Here is a 14,846-nt window from a genome sequence, read left to right as displayed (position 1 = left end):
GAAGGACAGTCTGTGATTGTGTAGTTTATGGAGATGAAGGACAGTGTGTGATTGTGTAGTTTATGGAGATGAAGGAGTCTGTGACTGTGTAGTTTATGGAGATGAAGGACAATCTGTGATTGTGTAGTTTATGGAGATGAAGGACAGTCTATGATTGTGTTGTTTATGGAGAGAAAGGACAGTGTGTGATGGTGTAGTTTATGGAGATGAAGGACAGTCTATGATTGTGTAGCTTATGGAGAGGAAGGACAGTGTGTGATGGTGTAGTTTATGGAGATGAAGGACAGTCTGTGATTGTGTAGTTTATGGAGAGGAAGGATAGTGTGTGATTGTGTAGTTTATGGAGATGAAGGACAGTCTATGATTGTGTAGCTTATGGAGAGGAAGGATAGTGTGTGATTGTGTAGCTTATGGAGATGAAGGACAGTCTATGATTGTGTAGTTTATGGAGATGAAGGATAGTGTGTGATTGTGTAGTTTATGGAGATGAAGGACAGTCTATGATTGTGTAGTTTATGGAGATGAAGGACAGTCTGTGATTGTGTAGTTTATGGAGATGAAGGACAATGTGTGATGGTGTAGTTTATGGAGAGGAAGGACAGTCTGTGATGGTATCTATGACAACATCATTACAATGTTTTACTGTGTGATAGATACAACCATTTAAAAAGTAAAAGCCAAAGTACATCTTTTGATAAAATATCATCTGCATGGTGTTCCATAGCATGTCGCTGTTAACACGGAGCTCACGAAAAGTGGTATCGCAATACCACCAGTCGGTGTTTTTTAACGCCAGGTTCGTATAAGGGCAGAATACTTTAGTAGTTAACCAATGGCCTCTGGGCTTTTAAGAGTATAGACTGATATGAATATGTTGAATTTTGTTGTCCACTTTTCTATGGACAGTTGTTTCTTTGGCCCCGATTTTTGGATCCATTTGAGGGAAGGTGTCTCGCCATCCTCTGCCTCCACAACCATTTCAAAAGATGACTGTGAGTTGTCTGTGATTGTGGCAAGATCTACAAATTTATTGGACCAAATTTTGTCCTTCACCTTTTCTGTCACCAAATCAGTTAAGGGGATTGCAGCTGAATGGAACCTAGTTTGTGGGGAGACATCTTCCCCTTCAAATGTCATCGCAATTTGACCAGCTGGGACCCCAGACCCACCGATTTCAGAATTAATGGCTGCACAGGTGGGCGTGTTGACCGCAAGTTGTGGAGCTCCTGCTGCGATGTTGGCCGAGTGCCTTGAGCTGGGAGGGCTGATGTTGGTATCTGGCAGGGAAAGGGACGCATGCCTGGCCGACGTCTCAGACACTTCATGCCGCTGACTCATATTTTGCCTAGCGTTCTGCAGGCCACGTTCATAAGCTTGTCGTATCAAGTCCTGCATATGAGCAGGATAAATGTTAAGAACAGTGTCACTTGGTGCAGGATCTGCATCATCAGATGATGTGGAGGACTGTGTTACCATTTGGCGCCGAGTTTTGTTGGTTGATGTCACCAGATGGTTGGCAGCAGCTGCTTTCCGCTTCGGTGGCATGGTATCTGTGTACCTATAGACAATACAAGACAAGAGAGCAGAGATCTGGGCCACTGAACATACATGGTGGTATTAGTAAAGTCGCTACCAACCTGTATGCTGGTCAATACATAGTTTGTATGAAAATAGAATTCGAGAGAAAACTGTATGTTATCACAGAAATATTGATTACTTTGAAACTTAAATGAATTTGAAATTGTAAATTCCATGCCTTATATGATTATAAAATAAACACATCAGTATAGTTGACATGTGAAATGTTTCCCATTTACAATAAATAGCCTTGCATGGTAAATATTCATATACTTTGGTGCTAGTAAAAAACTTATGCTGGCGAGTTCAAAATGAAATACTCCCATAGGCAACTAAAGGTTTTACTACCACAAATGCCCAATGTCTCAGTACTACAGCTCATTGTATGTAAATATGTGTATAATTGCACCCAAAAACTTGAAGGACAGCAACTACGGGTTATTTCAACCACAAATGCCCAATAAAGTAAAGCCATAGGGTGGCATGTTCGTGAAAGAAAAATTCTCATAGGCAACTAAGGGTAATTCCACCACAAATGCCTAATATCTAGACACTTCAGCTCCAAGTACTTATTATATATGATTACAAGTACATTTCAAATACTGTACGCTCGAGCTCGAAGGAGAGCAACTATGGATAATTTCACCTCAAAAGCTCTCATAGTAGGCAACTGAAGGTTATAACAACCATAAATGCCCCGAATAGGAACGCCATAGGGCCAATGATTCACACAATAAATAAAAGTTGAAAGTAGGATGTCATTATTATTTGCTTAACAATTTTTAAATTCTGATGAAACTATGTATGATAAAAAGTAATGAAATAATGTGTATTGGCCCATGTGCGCCGACCAATAGGAGGGAGGGACCTAGAAGGACACTTTCCCACCGAGGGTTTTTGTTGGTATCTAAACAATCAGCTAACTTTACACCTCTGAAACAACAGATCTTGCCGTACATGCCCAAGGCATGATTAGCTGGTGCTTGATACCAACACAAGTTATTTTAAATAAGGAAACTGAAATACTATTGCTGTCACTTCAGCAGACTGTCTCCTAGACTCTTGCTATACACACCTTACTGTGAGTATGAATAAGTGAATTGATATATATACAAAGGGAAGCAACCTAAACATGACTGAGATTTTCTAGTATTGCGAGAAGGGAGATAACCCCGAATTATATTTTATCATGAGAGGTGAGATAAAAACAGTATCCTATTACCCTGTAAAACCCAAAGCCCGGATAACGCAACCCCGAATTGAGCGGTAGTAAGGCTTCATTTGTTCGAAATGAACCCCATCGTGACCATAAAGTTGAAACACGTCCCATATTTCCTTCTCATGGTCCCATAACGTTACCCCGGGCATGTCTAACACAACAGAGAGACAATCATTTACATAAGCTACCCAAGCGTTGTAAATTTGCACCGATACATCCCCTTTATGTGCTCGCATTTTTCCTCTGGGAAATAGCTTACTCACACAAATGTGTTTGACCCCGTAACGACCTAACAACAATCGCACCAGATCTAACACACGTCGAACAACCCAGTCTACATCAGTGGCCGGACTACTAATATCGTTCCCTCCCGCCTGAACGACACAGACACTAACTTGCCGATAACTTCTCAATGTTTTGGCCAAGTCTGTCGTAATCCTGTCTATTGACGCCCCCGAGACGCCGTGGAAATGTACACGATCAGCCCATAACATCATGTTCCGAGTCCGGGCCCCCGAGTCAACAAACTGCCCCAAACGTTTGATCAGGCTATGCCCCAACATTACCACATCTTTTCCTGGACTTGACATGATTTAGGCTCTCTCTCTCTGCATGAGGATTATATGGGATACGATAGAGCGGAGGGCTAGACAGGGGCAGCTTGACGATCTCAATATACTTGCATCTGTTTGTAAACAAAGGAAACCGTTCAATGTAAACATGCCATTGTTGACGGTGTTCTGCATGATCAAATTCGTGCAGAAACACGGTGGGATAGTATAGTTATCACTTACCTGCTATTGCAGGAATTTTCAGGAATCTTGTGATGATATTATTTAAGGTTTCCTGGTCAGATCCAAAGGATTGTTGTTGTTTGCATTTGATGATAATTGTTTGTCCGAAAAAATGGCGTCAATTTTTCTTCAGCGAAGTGGGTCAAGTGGGGTGCACGTCGGATGCTGCAAGGGGGACTGACCTCCTGACCAATAAAAAACCCCTTAATTACTTCTAGCATTGAAGGGGCCCCATAAAGGGGATATTTAGGGAGTGATACTAAGGATGATAGCTATAATCTATCTAGATAGTGTATGTTGAGAGTGATACTAAGGATGATATCTATAAGCTATGTGGATAGTGTATGTTGAGAGTGATACTAAGGATGATAGCTATAATCTATCTGGATAGTGTATGTTGAGAGTGATACTATTGATGATAGCTATAATCTATCTGGATAGTGTATGTTGAGAGTGATACTAAGGCTGATAGCTATAAGCTATGTGGATAGCGGATGTTGAGAGTGATACTAAGGATGATAGCTATAATCTATCTGGATAGTGTATGTTGAGAGTGATACTGTTGATGATAGCTATAAGCTATGTGGATAGGGTATGTTGAGAGTGATACTAAGGATGATGGCTATAATCTATCTGGATAGTGTATGTTGAGAGTGATACTGTTGATGATAGCTATAAGCTATGTGGATAGTGTCTGTTGAGAGTGATACTATAGATGATAGCTATAATCTATCTGGATAGTGTAAATTGAGAGTGATACTATAGATGATAGCTATAATCTATCTGGATAGTGTAAATTGAGAGTGATACTATAGATGATAGCTATAATCTATCTGGATAGTGTATGTTGAGAGTGATACTATAGATGATAGCTATAATCTATCTGGATAGTGTATATTGAGAGTGATACTATAGATGATAGCTATAAGCTATGTGGATAGTGTATGTTGAGAGTGATACTATAATGTATGAAATGATTTTTCCTTACAGCTGATCTACATCTGTCACCATGTACGTCGAAAATGTCTTTCATATGTTAGCTGGCCAATAAGTTATAGCTATAAAGCATCGGTCCGTTGTTCAAACCAGTCTCTACTCAAACAAATAGATCTCTTCTTTGTTATCTACAACTACTTCCATAAACAATATGTCTGATGAAATATTTATCAATATTGCATGTAGTGGTTTTTTTTTTATAAAATTTCCTTTTTTTTTTCGTACAATTATTCTGTAATTAAGTAATCGTTGACATACACAGATACCTTACTTTGATTCCTGTTGCTTCACATTTTGAGTCCTAAAATTTTTAAGATAATTATATTTCTTTTGTAAAAATGTAAATTTGATAAACTTCGAGGAAACATTAACTCAACCAGATTTTAAACATTTGAAATCCTGTAACTGGGAGGCTGAAGCTACAGATATGAAATGCTCTGGTGTTTTGTTAGGTAATTTTGTTTTATAACAAGACAATTGGCTTCTGGCGCTGAAATGTTTTTGTTGTATGATTTCCTTTTATTTGCGCTTGTTTTACTTGGTTTATCCTGTTTGTCTCCTTGGCATGTAGGTTTTAAAGACGTTAGCACTACAGAAGGTATCTTTGACTTTTTCTAATTATTATCACCATTCAGACCTCTGGTGAGAAGATTCTGCTTTCTTGAAACATTTCGCATAAAAGCTTACTGTGTTTTAAATGATAATGCCATGCCTCGGAGTCCCGTACATTCTGTCACTCACTTTGTTGTCACAACAGAATGCTGGTCACGTAGGAAAGTCGTGGGTGTCACTTGCCCAATCTTGTGTACAATTAAATTTTACATGTCCTAGAATAAATGTTCATTCCTATTATCTTACACCTATCGTTTGGTTTAATGTTTTATTATGTTTTTGTTGGTTGTTCACAGGATAAACAACTTATTTCGAAAATGTCAAGGTCACTGCCTGGAATCAATATATGTATTATAACTCTAGAGTTGATCAGCTATACAACTTAAGTCCTACACCAGCCTTATGAGTTGGTCTAGGTATTCGGTAAATTAAAAGTGACAAGCTTTATTGACCCTTAAGACGATGTTCCTATGGATCTAAAGCATTCGTTATGAAACTAAGGTGAAGTCTCTTGATAGTACATTCCTGTTGTTCAGCCCATTATGAAGTAATAAGATATGTTATAAATGTATTTGGAAGTGCATGCCTGCCTGGAACAACTCTTGTATTAATGCTGGCTTTTTATGATCTGTTGGCGATATAATCAGTAACCCTTTACCAGTCACTTGTACCCTAAAACACTAAAGTTAAAATGATACATTTATTTACTATCAAATCTCATTTTAATTTTATGTTTAGTGTAGTGAAAATGAATATTTTTAGCTGTCTTATTTCATTTCTAAAAAAATAAATATGTTTTGCAATTTAATCTAATGCTAGTAAAAGATCATGCATTTAGCAGACTTATTCCGACTCTAGTCAAAATAAGCTGGAATCCATCCCACGTTTGATAAGTGTAATGCAGGCCAATATATTTCACACACCTCGGGCAGCTTTCAGTGAACTCTTCCCATCTGTTTATAAACTTGTTTGTCATTCATAACCATTATAGTGTCATACTTGTCGCAAAAACAATTACCTGTATCAGAAATCAAATTTAAATTACCATGGTACATTAGTGCAGATGGCAGAAGTCGGATAGTGTGTTACTAATAGAATCTTCATTGTCCTTTAGTCAATCAATTGGGGGTTATTTTCAAATGATAAGATATTTCATATGCAAGCAGTTCCAGAGATATTTTATCAAATCACATTGTCAGCACATCACATATCGGATCTGTAATATTTATACAAATCACAAAATATACAATATACCATGTTGTTTTTAGCTTTCATAATTTCTTTTTTTTGTAATAGTCTATAATGTGTAGCTAATTTAGCTTTCATCATTTTTCCGCTTAGTTTGTAAAAAGCTGTAAAGAACAGTCGATACTTGAGATTTTGTGGGTTGTGTTTTTGTTCTGTAATGGGTTGGGTCAGACATCAATGCTATCAAGGATCAATTCAGCTTTTGCAAAAATAAGAAGCTTCACATGTGCATGTGTGTGATGTCAGTTTTCTTTCTCCTTCTGAAGTAGTTAGCTAGGGATATATAGCATTATTATGTAATGACTTATAAACCACTAAATCAGAATATCCTTGTTTAGTTTCCATACTTACTTCTTAAATGTTTTTTATCAAAGTACAGATGACTTCTGTATAGACACGTGTACTAATAAAAAAACATAACAGAAATATGGTTGAAGGGACATAACTCTATTTTATTTAATAACATAATGAAATGAATGTTATACTTGAACATGTATTTCTCAAAAGTAGTAAATATTTTCATTTGTATATGTTGGGATATGTTTTGAAATTGTTGATTTAAAACTGGACATTAAAAGTGTTTGTGTTTTCAATATGGAATGAGTAGAAGTGGCACTAATAGTATTTAATAGCTGACTATTGACATTTACAATGATAAAAAAGGTACCTCATTCAAATGTTGGTTTTGACTTAACCTTGTGTGTGTTTTTCACAGATCACCGTGGATACGTAGGATCCACTCAGAGGGTGGATAGCACGACAGAGTTCCACCCTATGGGCCCAGAAAGAGAGGTGGAATACTTCTTTGCTTCTGATGCTAGGTAAAACATCAATGTCTGCATTGAGTAAGATTAACTAATTTTCAGAGAACAAGTTTATCCACAATTTAAAGATTGTCAGACAACATGATGGTAAGCTAGCTGATCTTTGAACTGTTGGAGACAAAATAAAAGTTGCCTATACAACATTGGAATACACGTACACCTGGAACATGTCTGTTAACTGTGTACAGGTGCCCCTCCCCCACTCTCCTTCAACTGTGTACAGGTGCCCCTCCCCCACTCTCCTTCAACTGTGAAAGGTGCCCCTTCCCCATTCCCCTCCAACTGTGTACAGGTGCCCCTCCCCCACTCTCATTCAACTGAGTACAGGTGCCCCTCCCCACTCTCCTTCAACTGTGAACAGGTGCCCCTCCCCCACTCTCCTTCAACTGTGTACAGGGGCCCCTCCCCCACTCTCCTTCAACAGTGAACAGGTGCCCCTCCCCCACTCCCCTCCATCTGTGAACAGGTGCCCCTTCCCCACCCCCCTCCATCTGTGAACAGGTGCCCCTTCCCCACTCCCCTCCAACTATGTACAGGTGCCCCTTCCCCACTCTCCTCCAACTATGTACAGGTGCCCCTTCCCCACTCCCCTCCAACTATGTACAGGTGCCCCTTCCCCACTCTCCTCCAACTATGTACAGGTGCCCCTCCCCCACTCTCCTCCAACTATGTACAGGTGCCCCTTCCCCACTCTTCTCCAACTGTGTACAGGTGCCCCTTCCCCACTCCCCTCCAACTATGTACAGGTGCCCCTTCCCCACTCCCCTCCAACTATGTACAGGTGCCCCTTCCCCACTCTCCTCCAACTATGTACAGGTGCCCCTTCCCCACTCCCCTCCAACTGTGTACAGGTGCCCCTTCCCCACTCTCCTCCAACTATGTACAGGTGCCCCTCCCCCACTCCCCTCCAACTGTGTACAGGTGCCCCTTCCCCACTCTCCTCCAACTATGTACAGGTGCCCCTTCCCCACTCTTCTCCAACTGTGTACAGGTGCCCCTTCCCCACTCCCCTCCAACTATGTACAGGTGCCCCTTCCCCACTCCCCTCCAACTATGTACAGGTGCCCCTTCCCCACTCTCCTCCAACTATGTACAGGTGCCCCTTCCCCACTCTTCTCCAACTGTGTACAGGTGCCCCTTCCCCACTCCCCTCCAACTATGTACAGGTGCCCCTTCCCCACTCCCCTCCAACTGTGTACAGGTGCCCCTCCCCCACTCTCCTCCAACTATGTACAGGTGCCCCTCCCTCACTCTTCTCCAACTGTGTACAGGTGCCCCTCCCTCACTCTTCTCCAACTATGTACAGGTGCCCCTCCCTCACTCTTCTCCAACTGTGTACAGGTGCCCCTCCTTCACTCTTCTCCAACTGTGTACAGGTGCCCCTCCTTCACTCTTCTCCAACTGTGTAGAGCCCCCTCCCCCCCTCCCCCAGCTAGTATTGTTCACTAGTGTAATACTACAGGTTAACTGGACCACCAACACTTAGATTGTTATAGAAGCTCAGTTGTTAGATATTTTATCTTTAATTGACTTCATCAAGAAAGTGGAGCTGTAAGTTAATTGTCGTCAAACACCTAAAACAAATATGTCACTAAATCGGAGACTGGGTAAATAGTTATAAATTAACAAGTGTTCAATTGTATTGCATCATATTTATATTTCTGTGTCAGCATTGTTTACATTGCCTGAACTGTTAGACACCTGTCTGCAGTCAGCAACATTTTGGTAGTCAGTATGGAGGTTTTATTTAGTCTGTAAGCTGATCAAAATTAGGTGTTACCTCTGTAGTCTCTCCAAAGTTTCTTTGCTATTAACTCTGTGTAAGGACGAAAACATTTTCTTAACTAGAGTTGGTGAAACTGGTTGTGTGTGGTTGACATATCAGAGTCAGGACATTAAACCTACATAGGATTAGCTGTAGTACAGAGGAAACAAGTCACCTCACCAGGTTGGCATGGTCTTTTTAAACAGCCAGTAGACATCAAATGATCATCAAAATTGTTATAATCATTTATTTATTTAACAAAGATCGTGGTCATCAAACGTCTGTAGGTTTCTATGCAAAATCAGTTTATCATCGAAAGTTACAATATTTCATGTATGTTTTAAATCAAAGCAATAAATATATTTAAAGATCATAATTTGTATTTTTCATGTAAATGAAATGCCTTCCTTTTTAGTGGATCCTACACTATATTTCGTTAGGACTTGAACACTATATTAATACAAACTGGTGTTGCAATATTTTGAATGGTGATACACATATCATAAAGGGGCTTTGTATCACAATGTGATCGGAGTGCAAAAGATGGCACAGCACAAGTGAAAAGTCTATGTAATTAAAGTTTTTGTCACAATCAAGGTATGAGGTGAGATTTCAAATAGGTGTTTGTTTTCAGTGTAATTGTCTGTTTCAGTGTAATTGTCTGTTTCAGTGTATTTGTCTGTTTCAGTGTAATTGTCTGTTTCAGTATATTTGTCTGTTTTAGTATATTTGTATGTTTCAGTGTAATTGTCTATTTTTAGTGTTATTGTCTGTTTCAGTGTAATTGTCTGTTTCAGTGTAATTGTCTGCATTCAGTGGTAGTGGTTTTTGTTTCAGTGTAATCGTCTGTTTTCAGTGGTAGTGATTTTTGTTTCAGTGTAATCGTCTGTTTTCAGTGGTAGTGATTTTTGTTTCAGTGCCATCATTGAACACACAAACCAGGTAATATTCCTGGAGGATGATGATGTCGCCTCTGTAAAAGATGGCTCTCTGTCCATACACCGCGTCAAACGCAGCATAGACGAGTCAACTGTCCGCGAGGTGATCACACTCAAAACAGAGATACAAGAGATTATGAAAGGTATGTTGATAAGATAAAATATAGGACACAAACCATGAGCAACAAGTATTTACAGACTGCTGCAGCAAGTTTTCAGTCTCTTTATTTATCCAATGATATATGTACATGTATTATAAAGTATGTTTATCTTGTAATTTGTATCAAATTAATTATCCCCAACCAACGAAATCGGTAGGGTATATACGAACGGGTCTGTTGTCTGTTCATCTGGGATATAGTGTTTCTGGAGCATAACTAAAAAAACATTGAAGAAAAATTTGCAAAACTCTAAACATGTATTGATCTAGTGGTCTAGTAGTGCCTTTTGATATGAAGCAGTTTTCCTATAATATGTATTCTGTTACCATGGAAACACATAACAAAAACTGCCAAATTCACTGTTTCATTAATACAACTTTGTGGTAATAGTGTTAAAAGTTTGTAACATAATTTCACTGCAGAATTATTTTGGAATACTTTGTCCAAAGTCTAATTCCCTAAATTGCAGTAAAAGTGAAGGAAAAACTCACTACAATGTATAATACTGACCCTGAATTCTGCAAAATGGTTCTAAAACTCCCTTTGGGGTGCTCCCTTAGCAGGGGAATCTGACAAGCACCCCTTTGCAGGGAATCTGACTAGCACCCCTTGGCAGGGGATCTGACTAGCACCGCTTGGCGGGGGATCTGACTGACTATGTCCTTGTTTAAAGTGTTTTTCTATAAGAATCCTGAAGTCATAAGTAAATGGAAAACCAAGGAAATGTACAAGTCAGAGTTAAGTTAGAAATAAGTCAAAGTAAAATTAAAATCAAGTCAAAGCTGGAGAACATTGGCTTCATCAGAGCTAATCTTGTTAAAATACCTTTTGACTTCACAGGTAAATTCTCATCCTTCATGCAGAAAGAGATTTTTGAACAGCCCGAGTCTGTTATCAACACAATGAGGGGGCGTGTCAACTTTGAAAACAATCAGGTTGTTCTTGGGGGCATCAAGGATTTCATGCCTGAGATCAGGAGATGTCGTCGAATGTTGTTCATCGCCTGCGGGACAAGCTATCACAGTGCTGTAGCTGTAAGTGATATCAGAGTCGCATTGTTAAGATAAGTCACAATGTCTATCTCATATATTGAAAGTGGAAGTTCAGTAAATATGTGTAAACCAATGACAAATTCTTTCCCTCCCCTCCTTACCACATTTGATGAATTCCTTTCTTCAAGTCTTCCGCACACATAACAATGTTACCTCTCTCCCACGTATTCCCCCACACATAACAATGTTTCCTCTCTCCCAAGTCTTCCCACACCTAACAATGTTACCTCTCTCCCAACTCTCCCCACACATAACAATGTTACCCCTCTCCCACGTATTCCCCCACACATAACAATGTTCCCTCTCCCCCAAGTCTCCCCCACACATAACAATGTTGCCTCTCTCCCAAGTCTCCCCACACATAACAATGCTACCTCTCTCCCATGTATTCCCCCACACATTACAATGTTACCTCTCGCCAAAGTCTTCCCCCACACATAACAGTGTTACCTCTCTCCCAAGTATGCCCCACACATAACAATGTTACCTCGCTCCCAAGTCTTCCCACACATTACAATGTTACCTCTCGCCAAAGTCTTCACCCACACATAACAATGTTACCTCTGTCCCAAGTATTCCCCACACATAACACTGTTACCTCTCTTCCAAGTCTTCCCACACATAACAATGTTACCTATCTCCCAAGTCTCCCCACACATAACAATGCTACCTCTCTCCCATGTATTCCCCCACACATTACAATGTTTCCTCTCGCCAAAGTCTTCCCCCACACATAACAATGTTGCCTCTCTCCCAAGTCTCCCCACGCATAACAATGTTAACTCTCTCCCAAGTCTCCCCACGCATAACAATGTTACCTCTCTCCAAAGTCTTCCCCCACACATAACAGTGTTACCTCTCTCCCAAGTCTCCCCCACACATAACAATGTTCCCTCTCCCCCAAGTCTCCCCACACATAACAATGTGACCTCTCTCCCCCGTATTCCCCCACACATAACAATGTTGCCTCTCTCCCAAGTCTCCCCACGCATAACAATGTTAACTCTCTCCCAAGTCTCCCCACACATAACAATGTGACCTCTCTCCCCCGTATTCCCCCACACATAACAATGTTACCCCTCTCCCACGTATTCCCCCACACATAACAATGTTACCTCTCTCCCACGTATTCCCCCACACATTACAATGTTACCTCTCGCCAAAGTCTTCCCCCACACATAACAATGTTACCTCTCCCAAGTCTTCCCCCACACATAACAATGTTACCTCTCTCCCAAGTATTCCCCACAAATAACAATGTTACCTCTATCCCAAGTCTTCCCACACATAGCAATGTTACATCTCTCCCAAGTATCCCCCACACATACCAATGTTACCTCTCTCCCAAGCCTTCCCCCACACATAGCAATGTTACCTCTCGCCAAAGTCTTCACCCACACATAACAATGTTCCCTCTCTCCCAAGTCTTCCACCCACACATAACAATGTTTCCTCTCTCCCAAGTCTTACCACACATAACAATGTTTCCTCTCTCCCAAGTATTCCCCACAAATAACAATGTTACCTCTCTTCCAAGTCTTCCCACACATGACAATGTTACCTCTCTCTCAAGTCTTCCCACACATGACAATGTTACCTCTCTCGCAAGTCTTCCCACACATAACAAGGTTACCTCTCTCCCAAGCCTTCCCCCACACATAGCAATGTTACCTCTAGCCCAAGTCTTCCCCCACATAACAATGTTACCTCCCTCCCAAGTCTCCCCACACATAATAATGTTACCTCTCTCCCGAGTCTTCCCACACATAACAATGCTACCTCTCTCCCATGTATTCCCCCACACATTACAATGTAACCTCTCTCCCAAGCATCCCCCACACCTTATGATGTTACCGCTCTCCCAAGTCTTCCCACACATACCAATGTTACCTCTCTCCTAAGTCTTCCCACACATACCAATGTTACCTCTCTCCCGAGTCTTCCCACACATAACAAGGTTACCTCTCTCCCAAGCCTTCCCCCACACATAGCAATGTTACATCTCTCCCAAGTATCCCCCACACATACCAATGTTACCTCTCTCCGAAGTCTTCCCACACATAACAACGTTACCTCTCTCCCACGTATTCCCCACACATAACAATGCTACCTCTCTCCCAAGTCTTACCACACATAACAATGTTGCCTCTCTCCCAAGTCTTCCACCCACACATAACAATGTTTCCTCTCTCCCAAGTCTTACCACACATAACAATGTTATCTCTCTCCCAAGTCTTCCCACACGTAACAATGTTACCTCTCTCGCAAGTCTTCCCACACATAGCAATGTTACCTCTAGCCCAAGTCTTCCCCAACCTTATGATGTTTCCTATGTCCCAAGTCTTCCCCAACCTTATGATGTTTCCTATGTCCCAAGTCTTCCCCAACCTTATGATGTTTCCTATGTCCCAAGTCTTCCCCAACCTTATGATGTTTCCTCTGTCACAAGTCTTCCCCACTTTATGATGTTGCCTCTGTCCCAAGTCTTACCCCCCCTATGATGTTTCCTCTGTCCAAAGTCTTCACCCACACATAACAATGTTGCCTCTCCCCCAAGTCTTCCCACACGTAACAATGTTACCTCTCGCCAAAGTCTTCCCCCACACATACAATGTTACCTCTCTCCGAAGTCTTCCCACACATAGCAATGTTACCTCTAGCCCAAGTCTTCCCCAACCTTATGATGTTTCCTCTCTCCCAAGTATTCCCCACACATAACAATGCTACCTCTCTCCCAAGTCGTCCCACACATAACAATGTTGCCTCTCTCCCAAGTCTTCCCCACTTTATGATGTTGCCTCTGTCCCAAGTCTTCCACCACCTTATGATGTTTCCTATGTCCCAAGTCTTCCCCCACACATAACAATGTTTCCTCTCCCAAGTCTTCCCCACTTTATGATGTTTCCTCTGTCCCAAGTCTTACCCACCTTATGATGTTTCCTCTGTCCCAAGTCTTCCCCCACCTTATGATGTTTCCTCTGTCCCAAGTCTTCCCCCACTTTATGATGTTTCCTCTGTCCCAAGTCTTCCCCCACCTTATGATGTTTCCTCTTTCCCAAGTCTTCCCCCACCTTATGATGTATCCTCCCCTTTGTGACAGACACGACAACTGCTGGAGGAGCTGACAGAGCTACCAGTGATGGTGGAGTTGGCTAGTGACTTCCTCGACAGAGACACACCTGTATTCAGAGACGACGTCTGCTGTTTCATCAGTCAGTCAGGTAAATATCACCAACACATGTTTTATTTGGAGAGTTAGTGAGCAGCTGTGTGGATGATAAAGGTATTTTGTATATCATCACATTTTTAGGTCACCTGAGACAAAGTCTCAAGTGACCTATTGTGATTGCCTTTTGTCCGTCGTCGTCCGTCGTTCGTCGTTCGTCGTTCGTCGTCCGTCGTCCGTCCGTAAACAATTTACATTTTCGACTTCTTCTCCAAAACCCCTGAACCAATTTCAATGAAATTTTGCAGGGACCTTCCATGGACAAAGGTCAACAAAATTAGTTGCCGGTTTAGTCCTACGCCCCCAGGGGCCTGAGGGGCGGGGCCAAAAGGGGTCAAATTGACTAAAATTTCAAAAATCTTCTTCTCCAAAACCCCTGAACCAATTGCAATGAAATTTTGCAGGGACCTTCCATGGACAAAGGTCAACAAAA

General features: G+C 41.3%; 1 protein-coding gene across 8 annotated transcripts in view; it reads left to right on the top strand.

The window, feature by feature from the left end:
- Window positions 1-14,846, top strand: part of LOC110451509 (glutamine--fructose-6-phosphate aminotransferase [isomerizing] 2-like) — a 128,314-nt gene that overhangs the window by 68,139 nt on the left and 45,329 nt on the right. For 6 of the 8 annotated variants that reach the window (XM_021499567.1, XM_021499568.1, XM_021499564.1 and 3 more), the window contains 5 exons: window positions 5,159-5,185; window positions 7,163-7,268; window positions 9,954-10,117; window positions 10,976-11,169; window positions 14,288-14,408. In XM_021499567.1, the coding sequence (XP_021355242.1) occupies window positions 5,159-5,185; window positions 7,163-7,268; window positions 9,954-10,117; window positions 10,976-11,169; window positions 14,288-14,408 (612 nt within the window). The remainder of the gene's footprint in view (window positions 1-5,158; window positions 5,186-7,162; window positions 7,269-9,953; window positions 10,118-10,975; window positions 11,170-14,287; window positions 14,409-14,846) is intronic. The other 2 variants (XM_021499571.1, XM_021499570.1) reach the window with 1 other exon arrangement.

This window comes from Mizuhopecten yessoensis, unplaced genomic scaffold (genome assembly GCF_002113885.1).
Source record: "Mizuhopecten yessoensis strain PY_sf001 unplaced genomic scaffold, ASM211388v2 scaffold6113, whole genome shotgun sequence".
Taxonomy (NCBI): domain Eukaryota; kingdom Metazoa; phylum Mollusca; class Bivalvia; order Pectinida; family Pectinidae; genus Mizuhopecten; species Mizuhopecten yessoensis.
Note: the sequence above shows the minus strand (reverse complement) of the source record. Positions and strands in the feature narration are given on the sequence as shown.